The sequence below is a fragment of the Bubalus bubalis genome, chromosome X (assembly GCF_019923935.1).
Source record: "Bubalus bubalis isolate 160015118507 breed Murrah chromosome X, NDDB_SH_1, whole genome shotgun sequence".
Classification (NCBI taxonomy): Eukaryota; Metazoa; Chordata; class Mammalia; order Artiodactyla; family Bovidae; genus Bubalus; species Bubalus bubalis.
This window is the reverse complement of record NC_059181.1, coordinates 38113384-38127424: the sequence shown is the minus strand read 5'-3', so window position 1 is coordinate 38127424 and position 14041 is coordinate 38113384. Positions and strand designations below refer to the sequence as shown.

The 14041-nt window shown below is 42.8% G+C and overlaps 1 protein-coding gene and 1 pseudogene across 1 annotated transcript in view; one reads left to right on the top strand and one right to left on the bottom strand.

The window, feature by feature from the left end:
* TSPAN7 (tetraspanin 7) overlaps window positions 1–5712 on the bottom strand; it is a 129494-nt gene extending 123782 nt beyond the window's left edge. The window contains exon 1 of the mRNA XM_006052899.4: window positions 5569–5712. Coding sequence (XP_006052961.1) covers window positions 5569–5649 — 81 coding nt within the window. The 5' untranslated portion in view covers window positions 5650–5712. The remainder of the gene's footprint in view (window positions 1–5568) is intronic.
* A 1728-nt stretch (window positions 5713–7440) lies between these two features.
* Window positions 7441–13723, top strand: LOC123332019 (annotated as a pseudogene).
* The last annotated feature ends 318 nt before the right edge of the window (window positions 13724–14041 follow it).

Here is a 14041-nt window from a genome sequence, read left to right as displayed (position 1 = left end):
GGATGTAACCATAGTGGATTTCAATCTTGGCTTATAACTCAGATGAGTGTTTAAAAAACATTAAAAAATTTTCTAAATCAAAACAGAATTTACCTTGTAAGCATAACATTTATAGTTTTCCTGTTTGTTGTTGAAAAAACTATTTGTCATGGAGTTTTTGTTGTTGTTTTAGAGTAAGATAGGTATCTTATTCAAGCTTAACAAATTAAATTCCAATTAAAATTTTAGATAATTAAAGTGGCTGGCAAACTAGCTGATCATAAAAATATAATAACTGAAGTATCATTAGAAGATCAAGTCTCAAAGTTCTCTACTCCACCTTTCCACACATCAGTCAGGAACACGTTTAAACCACCACAGGTAGACAGAAAAGATCACTTTTAAAAACCCTCCCAAGTGAGGTAAGTTGAAATAAATACATGAGCCCAAGAGTAGTTAATAAAATTTCATTTATTTATTCATTTGTTAAATACTTCCAGAGTAAACCTTCTATGTGTCAGGCACTGTTTGCTAGTCTTAAAGCTCAGGATAACTACTAGGCGTGTTTTTTCCTCCTCTGAAAATGAAACATAGGAATCAAGGACCATAATGGAGCCACTTACCTAACGTTCTGGTGATACTATTTAACTGGAGGATCATCCCATCTATTTCAATACAATTACATAAAGAACCACCTACCTTTATCTCCAAATAAAAAGGAGAATATTTCTCTTCTTACTTGCAATTGTGCTGTGAGTGCTTGGGTATGCTGGTTCCAAACAATAGTAAATATAGGAGTTTTGCATAAGATTCTCTTTTTCTACATATTAACTTATTACTATGTAAAGTCCACTAGTGCAGAGGTTGTGGGCACTGTTGACATTCTGAGCCAGATAATTCTTTCTTGTGAAGGGTTGTCCTGAGCCTTGTAGTATGCTTAGCAGCACCTGTGGCCTCTACCAATGAGATGCCAGTAGCACCCCACTCCCAGCTGTGACCAAATTATGTCTGCAGACATGGCCAAATACTGGGGGAGGGGAGACGCAAAATTGTTTGCTGCTGAGAACCACTGCTTTAGAGGAACATCTCAGAGAGGGAGAGTAATTATAAATAGAAGAGGCCAGATAAAACAAGATCTCTCTTACTTTCTTTTTTTTTTATTTATTTTAATTGGAGGCTGATTTACAATATTGTGGTGGTTTTTGCCATACATTGACATGAAACAGCCATGGGTGTACATGTGTTCCCCATCCTGAACCCCCCTCTCACCTCCCTCCCCACCCCATCCCTCTGGGTCATCCCAGCACACCGGCCCTGAGCACCCTGTCTCATGCATCGAACCTGGACTGGCGATCTATTTCACATATGATAATATACATGTTTCAATGCTATTCTCTCAATAATCCCACCCTTGTCTTCTCCCACAGAGTCCAAAAGTCTATTCTTTACATCTGTGTCTCTTTTGCTGTCTCGCATATAGAGTCATCGTTACCAACTTTCTAAAGTAAGTCAGAAAGAAAAACACCAATACAGTATATTAACGCATATATAAGCTCTCTCATAACTGTAGGTACATCAATCTCTTGATGCTACTGGTCTACCACCATTTTAAGCTCAAATGTCTTCTAGTCCTAAATCCGACGTATGGGAAGAGAAGTAGTCGCATTAAAATGATTCAAAGAAAACAGGAAGGAAAAAATTCTGCCTAATCTTTTGTCCATCTTCCACTTAAAAGAACACCAAGATCATCCTTCTTGTAAATTACCTAACATAATCCCAGAAGTTTTGACAAATATTTGAGTACCTACTACATGCCAGAGAAAGATACATTTATCAACTACATTTACTGAATAGACAAATCACTCTTATAGACAGTATTTTCTTCATAAGCTCTCATTTGGTGAAAAATTCTTAAATATGATACTAAAAGCACAAGCAACAAAAAATAGGTAGATTGGACTTTATCAAAATAAAACCCTTTGTACGTCAAGGGACACCACAAAGAAAGTAAATAAACAACCCATAGAATCAGGGAGACCTGGCGTGCTGCAGTCCATGGGGTCACAAAGAATCAGACATGGCTGGGCAAATGAACAACAGGAGAAAATATTTGCAAATGATGTATCTGATAAGAGACTTAAATCAAGAATATATAAAGGACACATATAACACCTACAACAATGTTTAAAAAATAACTGAAATAAAAGTTGGGCAAAAGACATGAACCGACATTTCTTAAAGGAAGATATACAAATGACCAATAAGCACATAAAAAGATGCTGAGTATCACTGCTCATCAAGGAAATTCAAATCAAAACCACAATGAGATATCTACTAGCATGGCTAGAATTTTAAAAGTCAGATAATAACAAATGTTGGCAAGAAAGTGGAGAAATACTTTAAATCACAGTAATATAAAATGGTGCAGTCACTTTGGTAAACAGTCTGGCTGCTGCTGCTGCTGCTACTGTGAAGTCGCTCAGTCGTGTCTGACTCGTAGCGACCCCATGGACTGTAGCCCACCAGGCTCCTCAGTCCATAGGATTTTCCAGGCAAGCGTACTGGAGGGGGGTGCCATTGCCTTCTCCAAAACAGTCTGGCAGGTCTTCAAATGATTAATCAGAGTTACCATATGACCCAGCAAATCCACTCCTAGGTATACACCCAAGAGAAATGAAGACATATGTTCACACAAAAACTTGCACATAAATGTTTATAGCACTGACACTCATAATAGCCACAAGATAGAAATAATCCAAATGTCTATCAGTGGACAGATGAATGAACAAAATGGGATACAGTGTATAAGCATGCAGTGGAGTATTATTTGGCCATTAAAAGGAATGCACATGAATGAGAACATTATGCTAAGCAAAAGAAGCCATTCACAAAAGACCACATACTCTATGATTTCATTTAGATGAAATGTCCAGAAAAGGGAAATCTATACAAAAAGTAGATTAGTGACTGCTTAGGGTGGTGAGCGGAGAAGGCAATGGCACCCCACTCCAGTACTCGTGCCTGGAAAATCCCATGGATGGAGGAGCCTGGTAGGCTGCAGTCCATGGGGTTGCTAGGAGTTGGACACGAATGAGTGACTTCACTTTCACTGTTCACTTTGATGCACTGGAGAAGGAAATGGCAACCCACTCCAGTATTCTTGCCTGGAGAATCCCAGGGATGGGGTCGCAGAGAGTCGGACACGACTGAAGTGACTTAGCAGCAGCAGCAGTGGGGTGGTGAGGGTTATTGAGAGCAGAAAAGAGAATGATAGCTAAAAGGTATGGGGTTTCTTTTTCAGGTTATGAAAATGTTCTAAAATTGACTGAGGTGATGGTTACACATATCTGTGAATATACTAAAAACCACTAATTTGTACACTTTAAAAGGGGTGAAGTATGTGAATTAAATCTCAATAAAGCTGTTTTTTTTTCTTGCCATTTAAGGTATAATGGAAAACACAGCATTTGTACCATGGTTTATTCACAAAAATGTCTAATTTAAAAACACCCTTGCATCTAGAGAGATCTCATTCGTTGGTTGTGAAGTATGGAGTGATTATTAAATGCTATTTAAACTATTAAATTTGTCAGGTAAACATTTAAGAGACTACAGAAATGTTCAAAGTTTAAGGAAAAACATGAAAATGCAGGCATCAAGGAACTTCAGAGGACATGAAATGTACTTAAGATGTATTAGGGTGCATTAAGTAATTGGATTCAGGAGGTTGGGGAGGGGAGGGAGTAAACAAGAAGAGTTTAAAAGCTCCCAAGAAAAGCCTTCCTCTAGAAGGCTCCCTTCTTTACCAGCAAGCAGAGATGCTGGAAGATTTTTCAGGAAGCTAAAAATAATTACCCATATGATTTACTTCAGGAACAAATAGGAAGTCAAGTAAATAGGAAGGGCCAAACACAAAGAGATATAATGAAACAAACAAACAAAAAAGCTAAACCAGTTCCCAGGAAAGCTTACTGGGAAGTTTCAGCAACCAGCATGCATTCTTGCTTTTACCAAGAAGAACATAATATAGGATCTGGGCAGAGCTCACAATTCCACTACTGAAATTTCAGCCCAAATAAATTCCATTTCTGTGGTTGCCTGTGTGATATACCAGTTAATCTATCTTATCTCATTGCAGAGTTCTTGGTATACCTGATCCCCAGAGTCCACAGATTCCTGACCTGAAGAATCGCCAATGACAAGGAATGTCCGCGGGGGGCGGGGGGCGGGGAGCGCATTAGGATTTTTTTTTTTTATCTTTAATAAATCTCAGTTCCTGCCTTGGTCATTACAAACAGCCTGTTTCACCATCAGGCCAAGTCTGAGCACCTCATAAAGCACTGTGCCCCACTTTCAATCCAAAATTAGGGCTAATTGTGGGGCGGGGGGAAAGGCAAAGAGAAAAACCACCAAAAACGGGGATTGGCTTTTTCTGCAGAGCCTCGGGTTTCAAAATGACTGCCTTGAAAACTGAAGTGACCCAGATCATTGGGGGGGTGGGTAGTGACATTCATTCTCCTGTAGGGTGGCTGTGGCTTGGTTTGGGAAAGGAAAACTTGGGGAGAAGGGAGTCTACAGCGAAAGAGAAATAACGGGGAATGGTCTTTAGGTACCACCTACTTCAAATGAATCACTGCAGTGTCAGCCCTGCACTGATTCCACGAATTGCCAAACAGGATGAGGTAAGGCACAAGCCTGGAGTCCGCCCCCCCCCCTCCTCCTCCAGCTCGCAGAGGCTTCTGCTGAGGGGCTGACGTCACCCTTCTGCATTGAGGTTCAAGGACCGATAGCAGCACCAGTTAAGACGAGGAGCAGAGTTGGGGCGCTATTGCTGTCATCAAGTGGTGGGGGTCCTTCCCTGGGGCTCTGCAGAATGGGTTCACGCAACGACAGAAAGATGAGTGTAAGGGTGCAGGCGAGTGGGCAAAAGGTCCTAAGACCTGGGTCTCCGAGAAAGCGCCAAGATGCCCCTGGTTTATGTAAGACCCTCTTCCCTTCGTGCGTTTCGGCGCGGCGGCGGCGCCCACCCCCTGTCAGTGCGTTTGGGGGGCCTTTGATCTCCCTTGCCCAGCCAAGCAGCTCACTGCTCCCGGCGCCTGCCTCTCGAAGCCCCGCGGGGTCGGGAATAACCGGGAATCTGGGATCAAACCCTGCGCTCTCGCGCCTGCTCCCAGCCGGCCACAGGTTAGCTCCAAGAGGCGCCGCGAACGGGCTGGTAAGGGAGGATGGGGAGGGGGATCCAGAGAGGAAAACAGCCGAATAAAACCGCAACTTTCCCCAGAGGCTGACCCTAACCCGCGAGCTTAAAAGAATAAGTCAATGCATTAAAATATTTTGGAAAGGTCGACAACCTGCAATCATCGCCACCACACAGCCCCTTGCAACCTACACCGGGCGGGGTGCAGGGTCCGAGCAGCCCCAAAGCTGCACCCTGCCATCCTGCAGCCCCAGCCCTGCGCCTATCTCCGTAAGGAGGGGACCGAGATTTGATTTTTGCTTTGGTTTTTTTCCTCCCCCATCCCTTCCCGGAGCATCACTACACTGACCGATGGACGGCAGCGCAGCCGCCGGTCCGGCGTGGCCACTCACCCAGAAGACGAAGGAGTAGATGATGAGGAGGGTTTTGAGACAGGTTATCACAGGTTTGGTCTCCATTCTCCTCGATGCCATACTACAGAGCTCCGGCGGCGGCGGCGGCGGCTGGAGGCGGGCGGGCGCGCGGGAGGGGGGAGGGGGCGGGGCGGGGCGGGGCAGGGGCGCGTGCGGCTAGAGGCCCCGTGCGCGCGTGCACGCGAGACTGCGCGCGTGCTTGAGCGCGCACCCGGCAGAGCGCCCACTTACGGAATCGACCGGCGGAAACTGCGCATGCGGAGGAGGCCGTTCGCCCGCGCGAGTCCGCACAGGCTCAGCCGGCCAGCCAGCCGAGGAGTGGGGCAGGGCCTCCGGGAGTGAGTAGAAGAGTTTTTGCTTTGTACGCAGTAGGGCTTTCCATTTGCAGGATTGTCTGCACCTGGTTTATTGCCATCCCCGGAAAGCAATCGGATTTCTACATTTGGACGGCCCACCAGGCCATCTGAGATGGAAGTGGCCCAGTAGTCGTGTCCTTGGAACAAGCTGGCCTTGTCTGTGCCAGTAACAGACTGTGACAGGTGGCCGGAGATACAGCTGGAGGGATGGTTAGGAACACGGGAGCTCAGACAGACACCCCCAGTCCTTGCCACCGTGGGCGCTCCATGCTTTCTTGACATTTTGGAAGCCGAATGACAAGGTTCTATGTGAAAGTACCATTCATTCTTCACATAAAATGTATAACAGAAAAAAAAAGTGTTTAAAGTCCCTGAGACTTATATTCCCCACCCTAACAAGTACAGACCAGCTCACACTCAGGAAAGAACTGTTTTAAGGTCAAAAAATAAGGTTGGAAAACAATTCAGAAGTTCCTCAAAACGTTAAACACAGAGTTAACCATATGACCCAGTGGTTCCACTCCCAAGAGAAATGAAAACATGTCCACACAAAAGCCTGCCCATGAATGTTCACAGCACCCCAATGTCCATCACTTGTGAAGAGATAAACGTAGCACATCCATACAATAGAAAATTATTTGGTCACACACACACACACACACACACACAAAACAATGAAGCACTGATATTTGCTGTAATATGTTTGAGCCTTGAAAATATGCTAAGAAGCCAGACACAAAAGACCACATACTGAATGTTCCATTTATAGGCAATGTCCAGAATAGACAGATCCATAAAGACAGAAATAGATTAGTTTGCAGGGGGGCAACAGGAATGAGGAGCGACTGTTGATGAGTAGGGGGTTTCTTTGGGGAGTGACAAAAATGCTCTGGAATTAGATTGTGGTGATGGCTGCATAATTTTGTGAATATACTAAAAACCACTGAACTGGACACTTTAAAAGGGTGAATTTTATAGCACATGAATTATATCCCAATAAAAAAGCAATGTACACTCCACCCAGATTTCCTGTGGCTGGTTTGCAGAGGAACACACAGTACAGATTCTGTGGGAGATTTTGCTGGATTCCTAAGAGACTCTGCAGTCAAAACAGCAACATTCTCATAGGCTAACTTAATTGTGGATGATGCTAAGGATGCCTTTTGTGAAAGAATGAAAAACAAAGTCAATAAAGCTCGAAAGCCTGCCAAGGTCAGTTGCAGGAGTAATTATTACCGCCAGTGGGTTCTACGTGGTCCCAGGTCAGTGAGGTCATCGTGTAAATAGGACCCAAATATGAGGAAGAGGAGAACTTGCTTAAGGTAATGACCACCATGACAGAGAGCTAATTGGCCTAGAGGGGAGTGGAGAGGAGTGTGGGTGCAGGTGGAAAAAAAGATTAGGGACAGATTGGCAATATTTCTCTTATAAACGAAGATCTTGCAGAGTGATTTTCTACTCTGGTTGCTTATTTGCATCACCTGGAGAACTTAAACACTAACAACAAAGCCTTGACTGCCTGTGCCCAATCCCAGGTAGCCTGAATCATTTGATTTGGAGTGAGGGCATGGCAGTTTTCAAAGTTTTCCAGGTGGTCTTAATGGGAATCAAGAGCTCAAACCACAACATGCTCAAACCCACGCTCAGAAAGGCGCTTTCACCTCCACTTTCACGGTCCCTGGGTGGCACAAAAAAGGATACTGAAGACGTCAAACCCAGTGAGTATTCTTATCCAAAAAGATCTTTCCCGTGCATAATTACTCTGCAGAGGGGTCGAAAACCTCAGTTTTCAATTCAACTGGGACAACGCTGAGCATCATAGATAATTTCATGAGTTAATATAAATACAATATTCACATATGGCACCCATGAACTCAACTAAGTCACCATTTCACAGTTTGTCTGAAGCTTTTTGGGGGTCAGGATTCTTGAAATCTTGGGCTATTTTAGCAAAAAATAATTTATTTAAATGTAAAGATAAATAAGAGTATTCAGTAATTAATTAATGGGTAAATCACCCTAGTTCATAGCTAGAGCCTTGCTACTCAAAATGTGGTCTGTGATATAATAGGGTGACAAACATTCCAGTTTTCCCGGGACTGAAGGGTTTCCTTTAACTCTGGATTTTTATTGGTAAAACCCAGACTAGTTGGCCACCATATTGGTGAACCAGCAGCATGGCTATCATCTGGGAGAGCTGATTGAAAGCACATAACCTCAGGCCTCACACCAAGCTCGTGTTAACAGGATCCCCAGGGGATTCAGAAGCACAGTAATGTCTGTAAGTTTGTCATGGATTGAATTGTGTCCCTCAAAACGATATGGTGAAGTCCTCACCCCTTTACCTCAGAATGTGACTTTATTTGGAAATAGTGTTGTTGCAGATGTAATTATTTAAGAGGAGGTCATACTGGAGCAGGGTGGCCCTTAGTCCAATATGACTGGTGTCCTTAAAAGAAGAAAAGACCCAGGAAGAGGGCCACGTGAAGACACAGACACACACAGGGTAAAGGCCATGAGACTGATTGAAATGATGTAGCTGCAAGCCAAAAGTGCCAAGGATTGATTGTTACCACTAGAAGCTAGGAAGAAGCAAACAAGGATTCTACCTGGTCTCAGAGGAAGCCTGGCCCTCCTAACACTTTGATTTCAGACTTCTGGCCTTCAGAACTGGGAGAAAATAAGTTTTCTGCAATTATTTTAATTGTACTTTGTTACCACAGCCAAAGGAAATTAATCCATGTCAAAAGATTCACTGATCTCGTTCCTCAAAATATGACCACAGCTACCATATCACACAGCAGTTCGCTGTTAGGTATACACCCCCAAGAATTGAAAGCAGGGATTCGAACAAAAACGTGTACATGAGTGTTCACAGCAGCACTAGTCACATTAATTGTAGGGTGGAGACAACCTAAACAAATGTCCATCAACTAAGGAATGGATAAACAAAATGTGATAAATCCATACAGTGGAAAATTATTCAGTCATAAAAAGGAATGAAGTACTGACACATGCTACCATATGAATGAATCTTGGAAACTTTATACCGAGTGAAAGAAGCCACACCAATACCACATATTGTACTCATTTTTGTGAACTGTCCAGAATAGGCAAATCCATAGAGACAGAAAGCAGATTAATGGTCTCCCAGGGGCTGGGGCAGGAGGGAATGGGAAGTGATTGCTTAATAGTCCAGTGTTTCCTCCTGAGATGATGAAAAAGTTCTGGAGCTAGAGAGTGATGATGACAACATTGTGAATATCCTTAATGCCACTGAGTTGTATACTTTTAAATGGTTAACATAGTAAATTTTATGTATATTTTGTCACACATGCAAATAACATATAACCACAGCAAGTCCAAAGGTCCTGTGGCCTACTACATTTGAAGAACTGACAGGTCAGCAAGGCTCAATAGCAGGGGTAAAGATGGTGTACAGGAGGCTAGAGAGAGGTCAGCCCATTCAGGTCCTGTTAGATGATGATAAGAATTTTAATATTTTGCTTAAAAACAAGAGGAGCTTTTGATTTGTTATTTGTCTTAAATGGAGCAAGTACTTCAAGGCAAACCAGACTGCCACCAAAGCACCTACCTGCTCCCTGCTCCTACTGTCACCCCCAATGTGTTGTTCCCACAGCAACCAGACTGATCTTGTTCCAACATAAAGCACATCATGTCACTCTCTCACTTAAAGCCCTCCAGTGGCTTCCCATCATTGCCCAAAGAATCAAATTCCGACTCTTTACCCTGACTTAGAAAGCATATATGAGCTGACTCCAACTTCATCTCCCACGGCTCACCCTTTACCCCTGTGCTTCAGCTGCTCTGCCTTCTTCTGGCCCTTCAATCAGACTTCATTTTGCCTGAAAGCCTTCACAGTGGCTGGTCCTATCTTTAGAATGCTTTGCCCCTTAAACTCTGAATAGCTGGTCCCTCCCTTCCTGTCATTTAGATCTCAGTATAGATGTCACCTCCTTGGAGAGGCTATTTCAGGTGGAAATAGCCACCCAGTCAAAAATAGCCACCTAGTCGCTATATGTTCCAATTCTCTGCATCACACTTACCTAACATTTTCTTATTTGTGCACTTGTTTTGTTGTCTGCCTCTCCCACTAAGCTCCACCAAGCAGGTAATATTGTCTGTCTTCAGTTCAGTTCAGTCATTCAGTCGTGTCCGACTCTTTGTGAGCACACCAGGCTTCCCTGTCCATCACCAACTCCCAGAGTTCACCCAAACTCATGTGCATCGAGTCAGTGATGCCATCCAGCCATCTCATCCTCTGTCGTCCCCTTCTCCTCCTGCCCCCAATCCCTCCCAGCATCAGGGTCTTTTCCAATGAGTCAACTCTTCACATGAGGTGGCCAAAGTATTGGAGTTTCAGCATCAGTCTTTCCAATGAACACCCAGGACTGGTCTCCTTTAGGATGGACTGGTTGGATCTCCTTGCAGTCCAAGGGACTCTCAAGAGTCTTCTCCAACACCACAATTGAAAAGCATCAATTCTTCGGCTCTCAGCTTTCTTCACAGTCCAACTCTCACATCCATACATGACTACTGGAAAAACCATAGCCTTGACTAGACAGACCTTTGTTGGCAAAGTAATATCTCTGCTTTTTAATATGCTATCTAGGTTGGTCATAACTTTCCTTCCAAGGAGTAAGTGTCTTTTAATTTCATGGCTGCAGTCACCATCTGCAGTGATTTTGGAGTCCAGAAAAATAAAGTCAGCCACTGTTTCCATTGTTTCCCCATCTACTTCCCATGAAGTGATGGGACCAGATGCCATGATCTTCGTTTTCTGAATGTTGAGCTTTAAGCCAACTTTTTCACTCTCCTCTTTCACTTTCATCAAGAGGCTTTTTACTTCCTCTTCACTTTCTGCCATAAGGGTGGTGTCATCTGCGTATCTGAGGTGATTGATATTTCTCCCAGCAATCTTGATTCCAGCTTGTGCTTCTTCCAGCCCAGCATTTCTCATGATGCACTTTGTATATAAGTTAAATAAGCTTATTCACTGCCATATCCCTAATACCTAGATACAGTAGCAATTCAAAAAACATACTGAGTAGAGGGGTGGTACATAGTAGCCAGTGAATAGACAATTGTTGACTGATAGAAGAAGGATGTAGTAATTGAAATAGACGTCGAAGAAAGAAGAGGATAGTGGTAGTCTTTGAGCAGTGGAAGACCCAGAGGAGGAAAGGATGCAGAAATGTTGGTTGGAGGAGGATCTTGCTCAGGCCAAATTTGACTCTCTTGTTTAGGCAGTATGGGAGTGACGTGATCTGACCCATGTTTTAGCAGTTATTTCCCAAAGAAATTTGGGAAGCAGTATGCAGAAGCGGAGGTTGCAGAAGAGAGAGACTAGAAACAGGAAGAGAGGGGCTTCCCTAGTAGCTCGGTGGTAAACAATCTGTCTGCCAATGCAGGAGATAAGGGTTCGATCCCTGGTCCAGGAAGAATCTCTCACATGCCATGGAACAACTGAGCCCATGCTACAGAGCCCAGGAACCTCAACTATTGACCCCATGTGCCACAACTACTGAGTCCACACACCCTAGGGCCTGTGATCCTCAACAAGAGAAGCCACTGAAATGAGAGGCCCACGCACTACAACTAGAGAAAAGCCTGCACAGCGATGAAGACCCACACAGCCTAGATAAATAAAGAAAATTATGTACAAAACAGAAACAAGAAAAGAGTTAGGAGGTAACTGCAATAACCTGATTGGGAGTTGATCAGGGCTGGGCCTTGGGAAGTGGCATGGGGCTGGAGGAGGGGCTGGGGCAGTGCATCTCAACTCTGGCTGTGTTAAAATTCACTGAGGAAAAAACCTCCACTTCCAGGCCGCTGGAGAGGCTCACCCACCCATTCGTCAGTGCCCCTGCCCTGTTCACGATACAGCCTGCTTCTCCAAAGTGGTACGATCAAAGGAACTATGTCTTCACTGAATTTGGTGTTGAAGATAGTCAAGATGTTAATGTAAATTTTGAGAACTCCAAACTTACATTCAGTTGTCTTGGAGGAATTGATCATTTTAAACATTTAAATGAAATTGATCTTCTTCACTGTATTGATCCAAATAATTCCAAGCATAAAAGAACAGACAGATCAATTTTATATTGTTTATGAAAAGGAGAATCTGGCCAGTCATGGCCAAGGTTAACAAAAGAGAGGGCAAAGCTTAATTGGTTTAGTGTGAACTTTAGTAATTGAAAAGACTGGGAAGGTGATTCAGTTGCAGACATGTCTAATTTTAATCGTTTCTCTGAGATGATGAACAACATGGGTGGTGATGAGAATGTAGATTTACCAGAAGTAGATGGAGCAGGTGATGATTCACAAGACAGTGATGAAAAAAAATGCCAGATCTGGAGTAAGGAATGTTGTCATCACTGGATTTTGAGAAAGAAAAATAACTTCTCTGCAAGATTCTGTAATTGAGAGAATTCCTGTGTTGATAGCTCTAAAGGCAGATACTATATTTGCCTCCTAGAACCCATTTTTCAACCTGTTTGCTTTTTTAAAGGCTTCACTAAGGGTTGATATGTAACATTGTACTGGGCAATTTTGGGGCATCCGTGGTGACTCAGTTGGTGAAGCATCTGCCTGCAATGCAGGAGACCGGGGTTCGATCCCTGGATCAGGAAGATCCCCTGGAGGAGGATGTGGGAACCCACTCCAGTATTCTTGCCTGGAGAATCCCATGGACAGAAGATCCTGGCAGCAGTCCATGAGGTCGAAAGAGTCAGACACAACTGAGTGACTAAACCGCCACCACCAGTTTTTTCATGATGCTGTTGAGGTCCTAGGCAATTGATAAAGCAGTTGTGATAAATAAAAACATTTCACCAAAGTCTCCTTTACTTCACAACCTAGATACTGACATGATAGGAAGCACTTAGCTTAGGGAAAGGAACTAAATTTTAGATTTTAGAACATGGACTCAAAGTGGCTGAAACAATTGGTTGATACTTTAACCTAGTAACATGTTGTTCCTCTGGTATATCTTTCAGAATTATTCCACTAAAGTTTTATTTTTCAAAAAATTTGCTTCACATTATTGTGCATAAGTGATCATTTGTCAGTGTTCCAGATGTATCTTGGCTAAAACTAGCGAATGCTGTAACTTGATGGTTTTGAAGCCTGTGGTTTGGTATTGCTTGATACTTAAACTTCTACATTTCTTAGCACAGAGGATGAAGAAAGGATGTACATTGTTGCTTTAGAGTCTGTACATTTAATAGACCAAATTTGTATTTGCACTGTCATTATGACAAATGAGTGGGAAAAATGTTAAAGCACTACTGGATTTTTTTCATTCCTTTTTCTTTTTTTTTTTTGATTCAGCTTGTACCTGGGCTGAAAACCTCAATATATGTTCATGGCAGTGGGGAATTTTTTTTTTAATGTCTACATTCTTTCTAATAAACTGTTGGAAGACTTCTTGGCTATCCTTTCAAGTGTCTGGTTTACTGTAATTTCATGTATTGCCATTTACTAGAATGGAGTTTTTATTTTTACTTGAGGAAGAATTTGAGAATATTCCTCTGAAAAAGAAAAGCTTGCTGTAATGTCACAGAAAACCTTTTAAAAGTGAATCTGTAATAGAAAATTGTAGATACGCTTTGCAACAGTTGGAAAAGAAAACGTGATTTGATTGAAATAAAACTAAATGTGTTGTCCTCCTCTAAAAATTCACTGGGTAGCTTTTAGACTTGTGGATACCTGGTCTCCATCCCCCAGAGATTCTGATTAGCTCAGTCTTTGGTGGGGCCCCAGCAATCATTATTTTTTAAATAATGTTTAAAAAATTAAACATTAAAAATTAAAATCCCTATATGTTCTAGCTGGGATTGAAACCACTGGGACAGGTAAAAGAAATTGTTCAGAAATAGAATAGTTGGCTGTCAAGACTAAGTGGTTTGGGTAATGAAGGAAAAGGAGGAATTGAATATGACTGACTTCTAGTGTGAGTAAACTCGGAAGACGGCTTTTAAAATACCATATAATCTCAATAAATGGTACATCCAAACAAGGGACTTGTTTATGGTTGTTAGCAGGTATGTAGATGAACTTTTTTTAGTCACAAA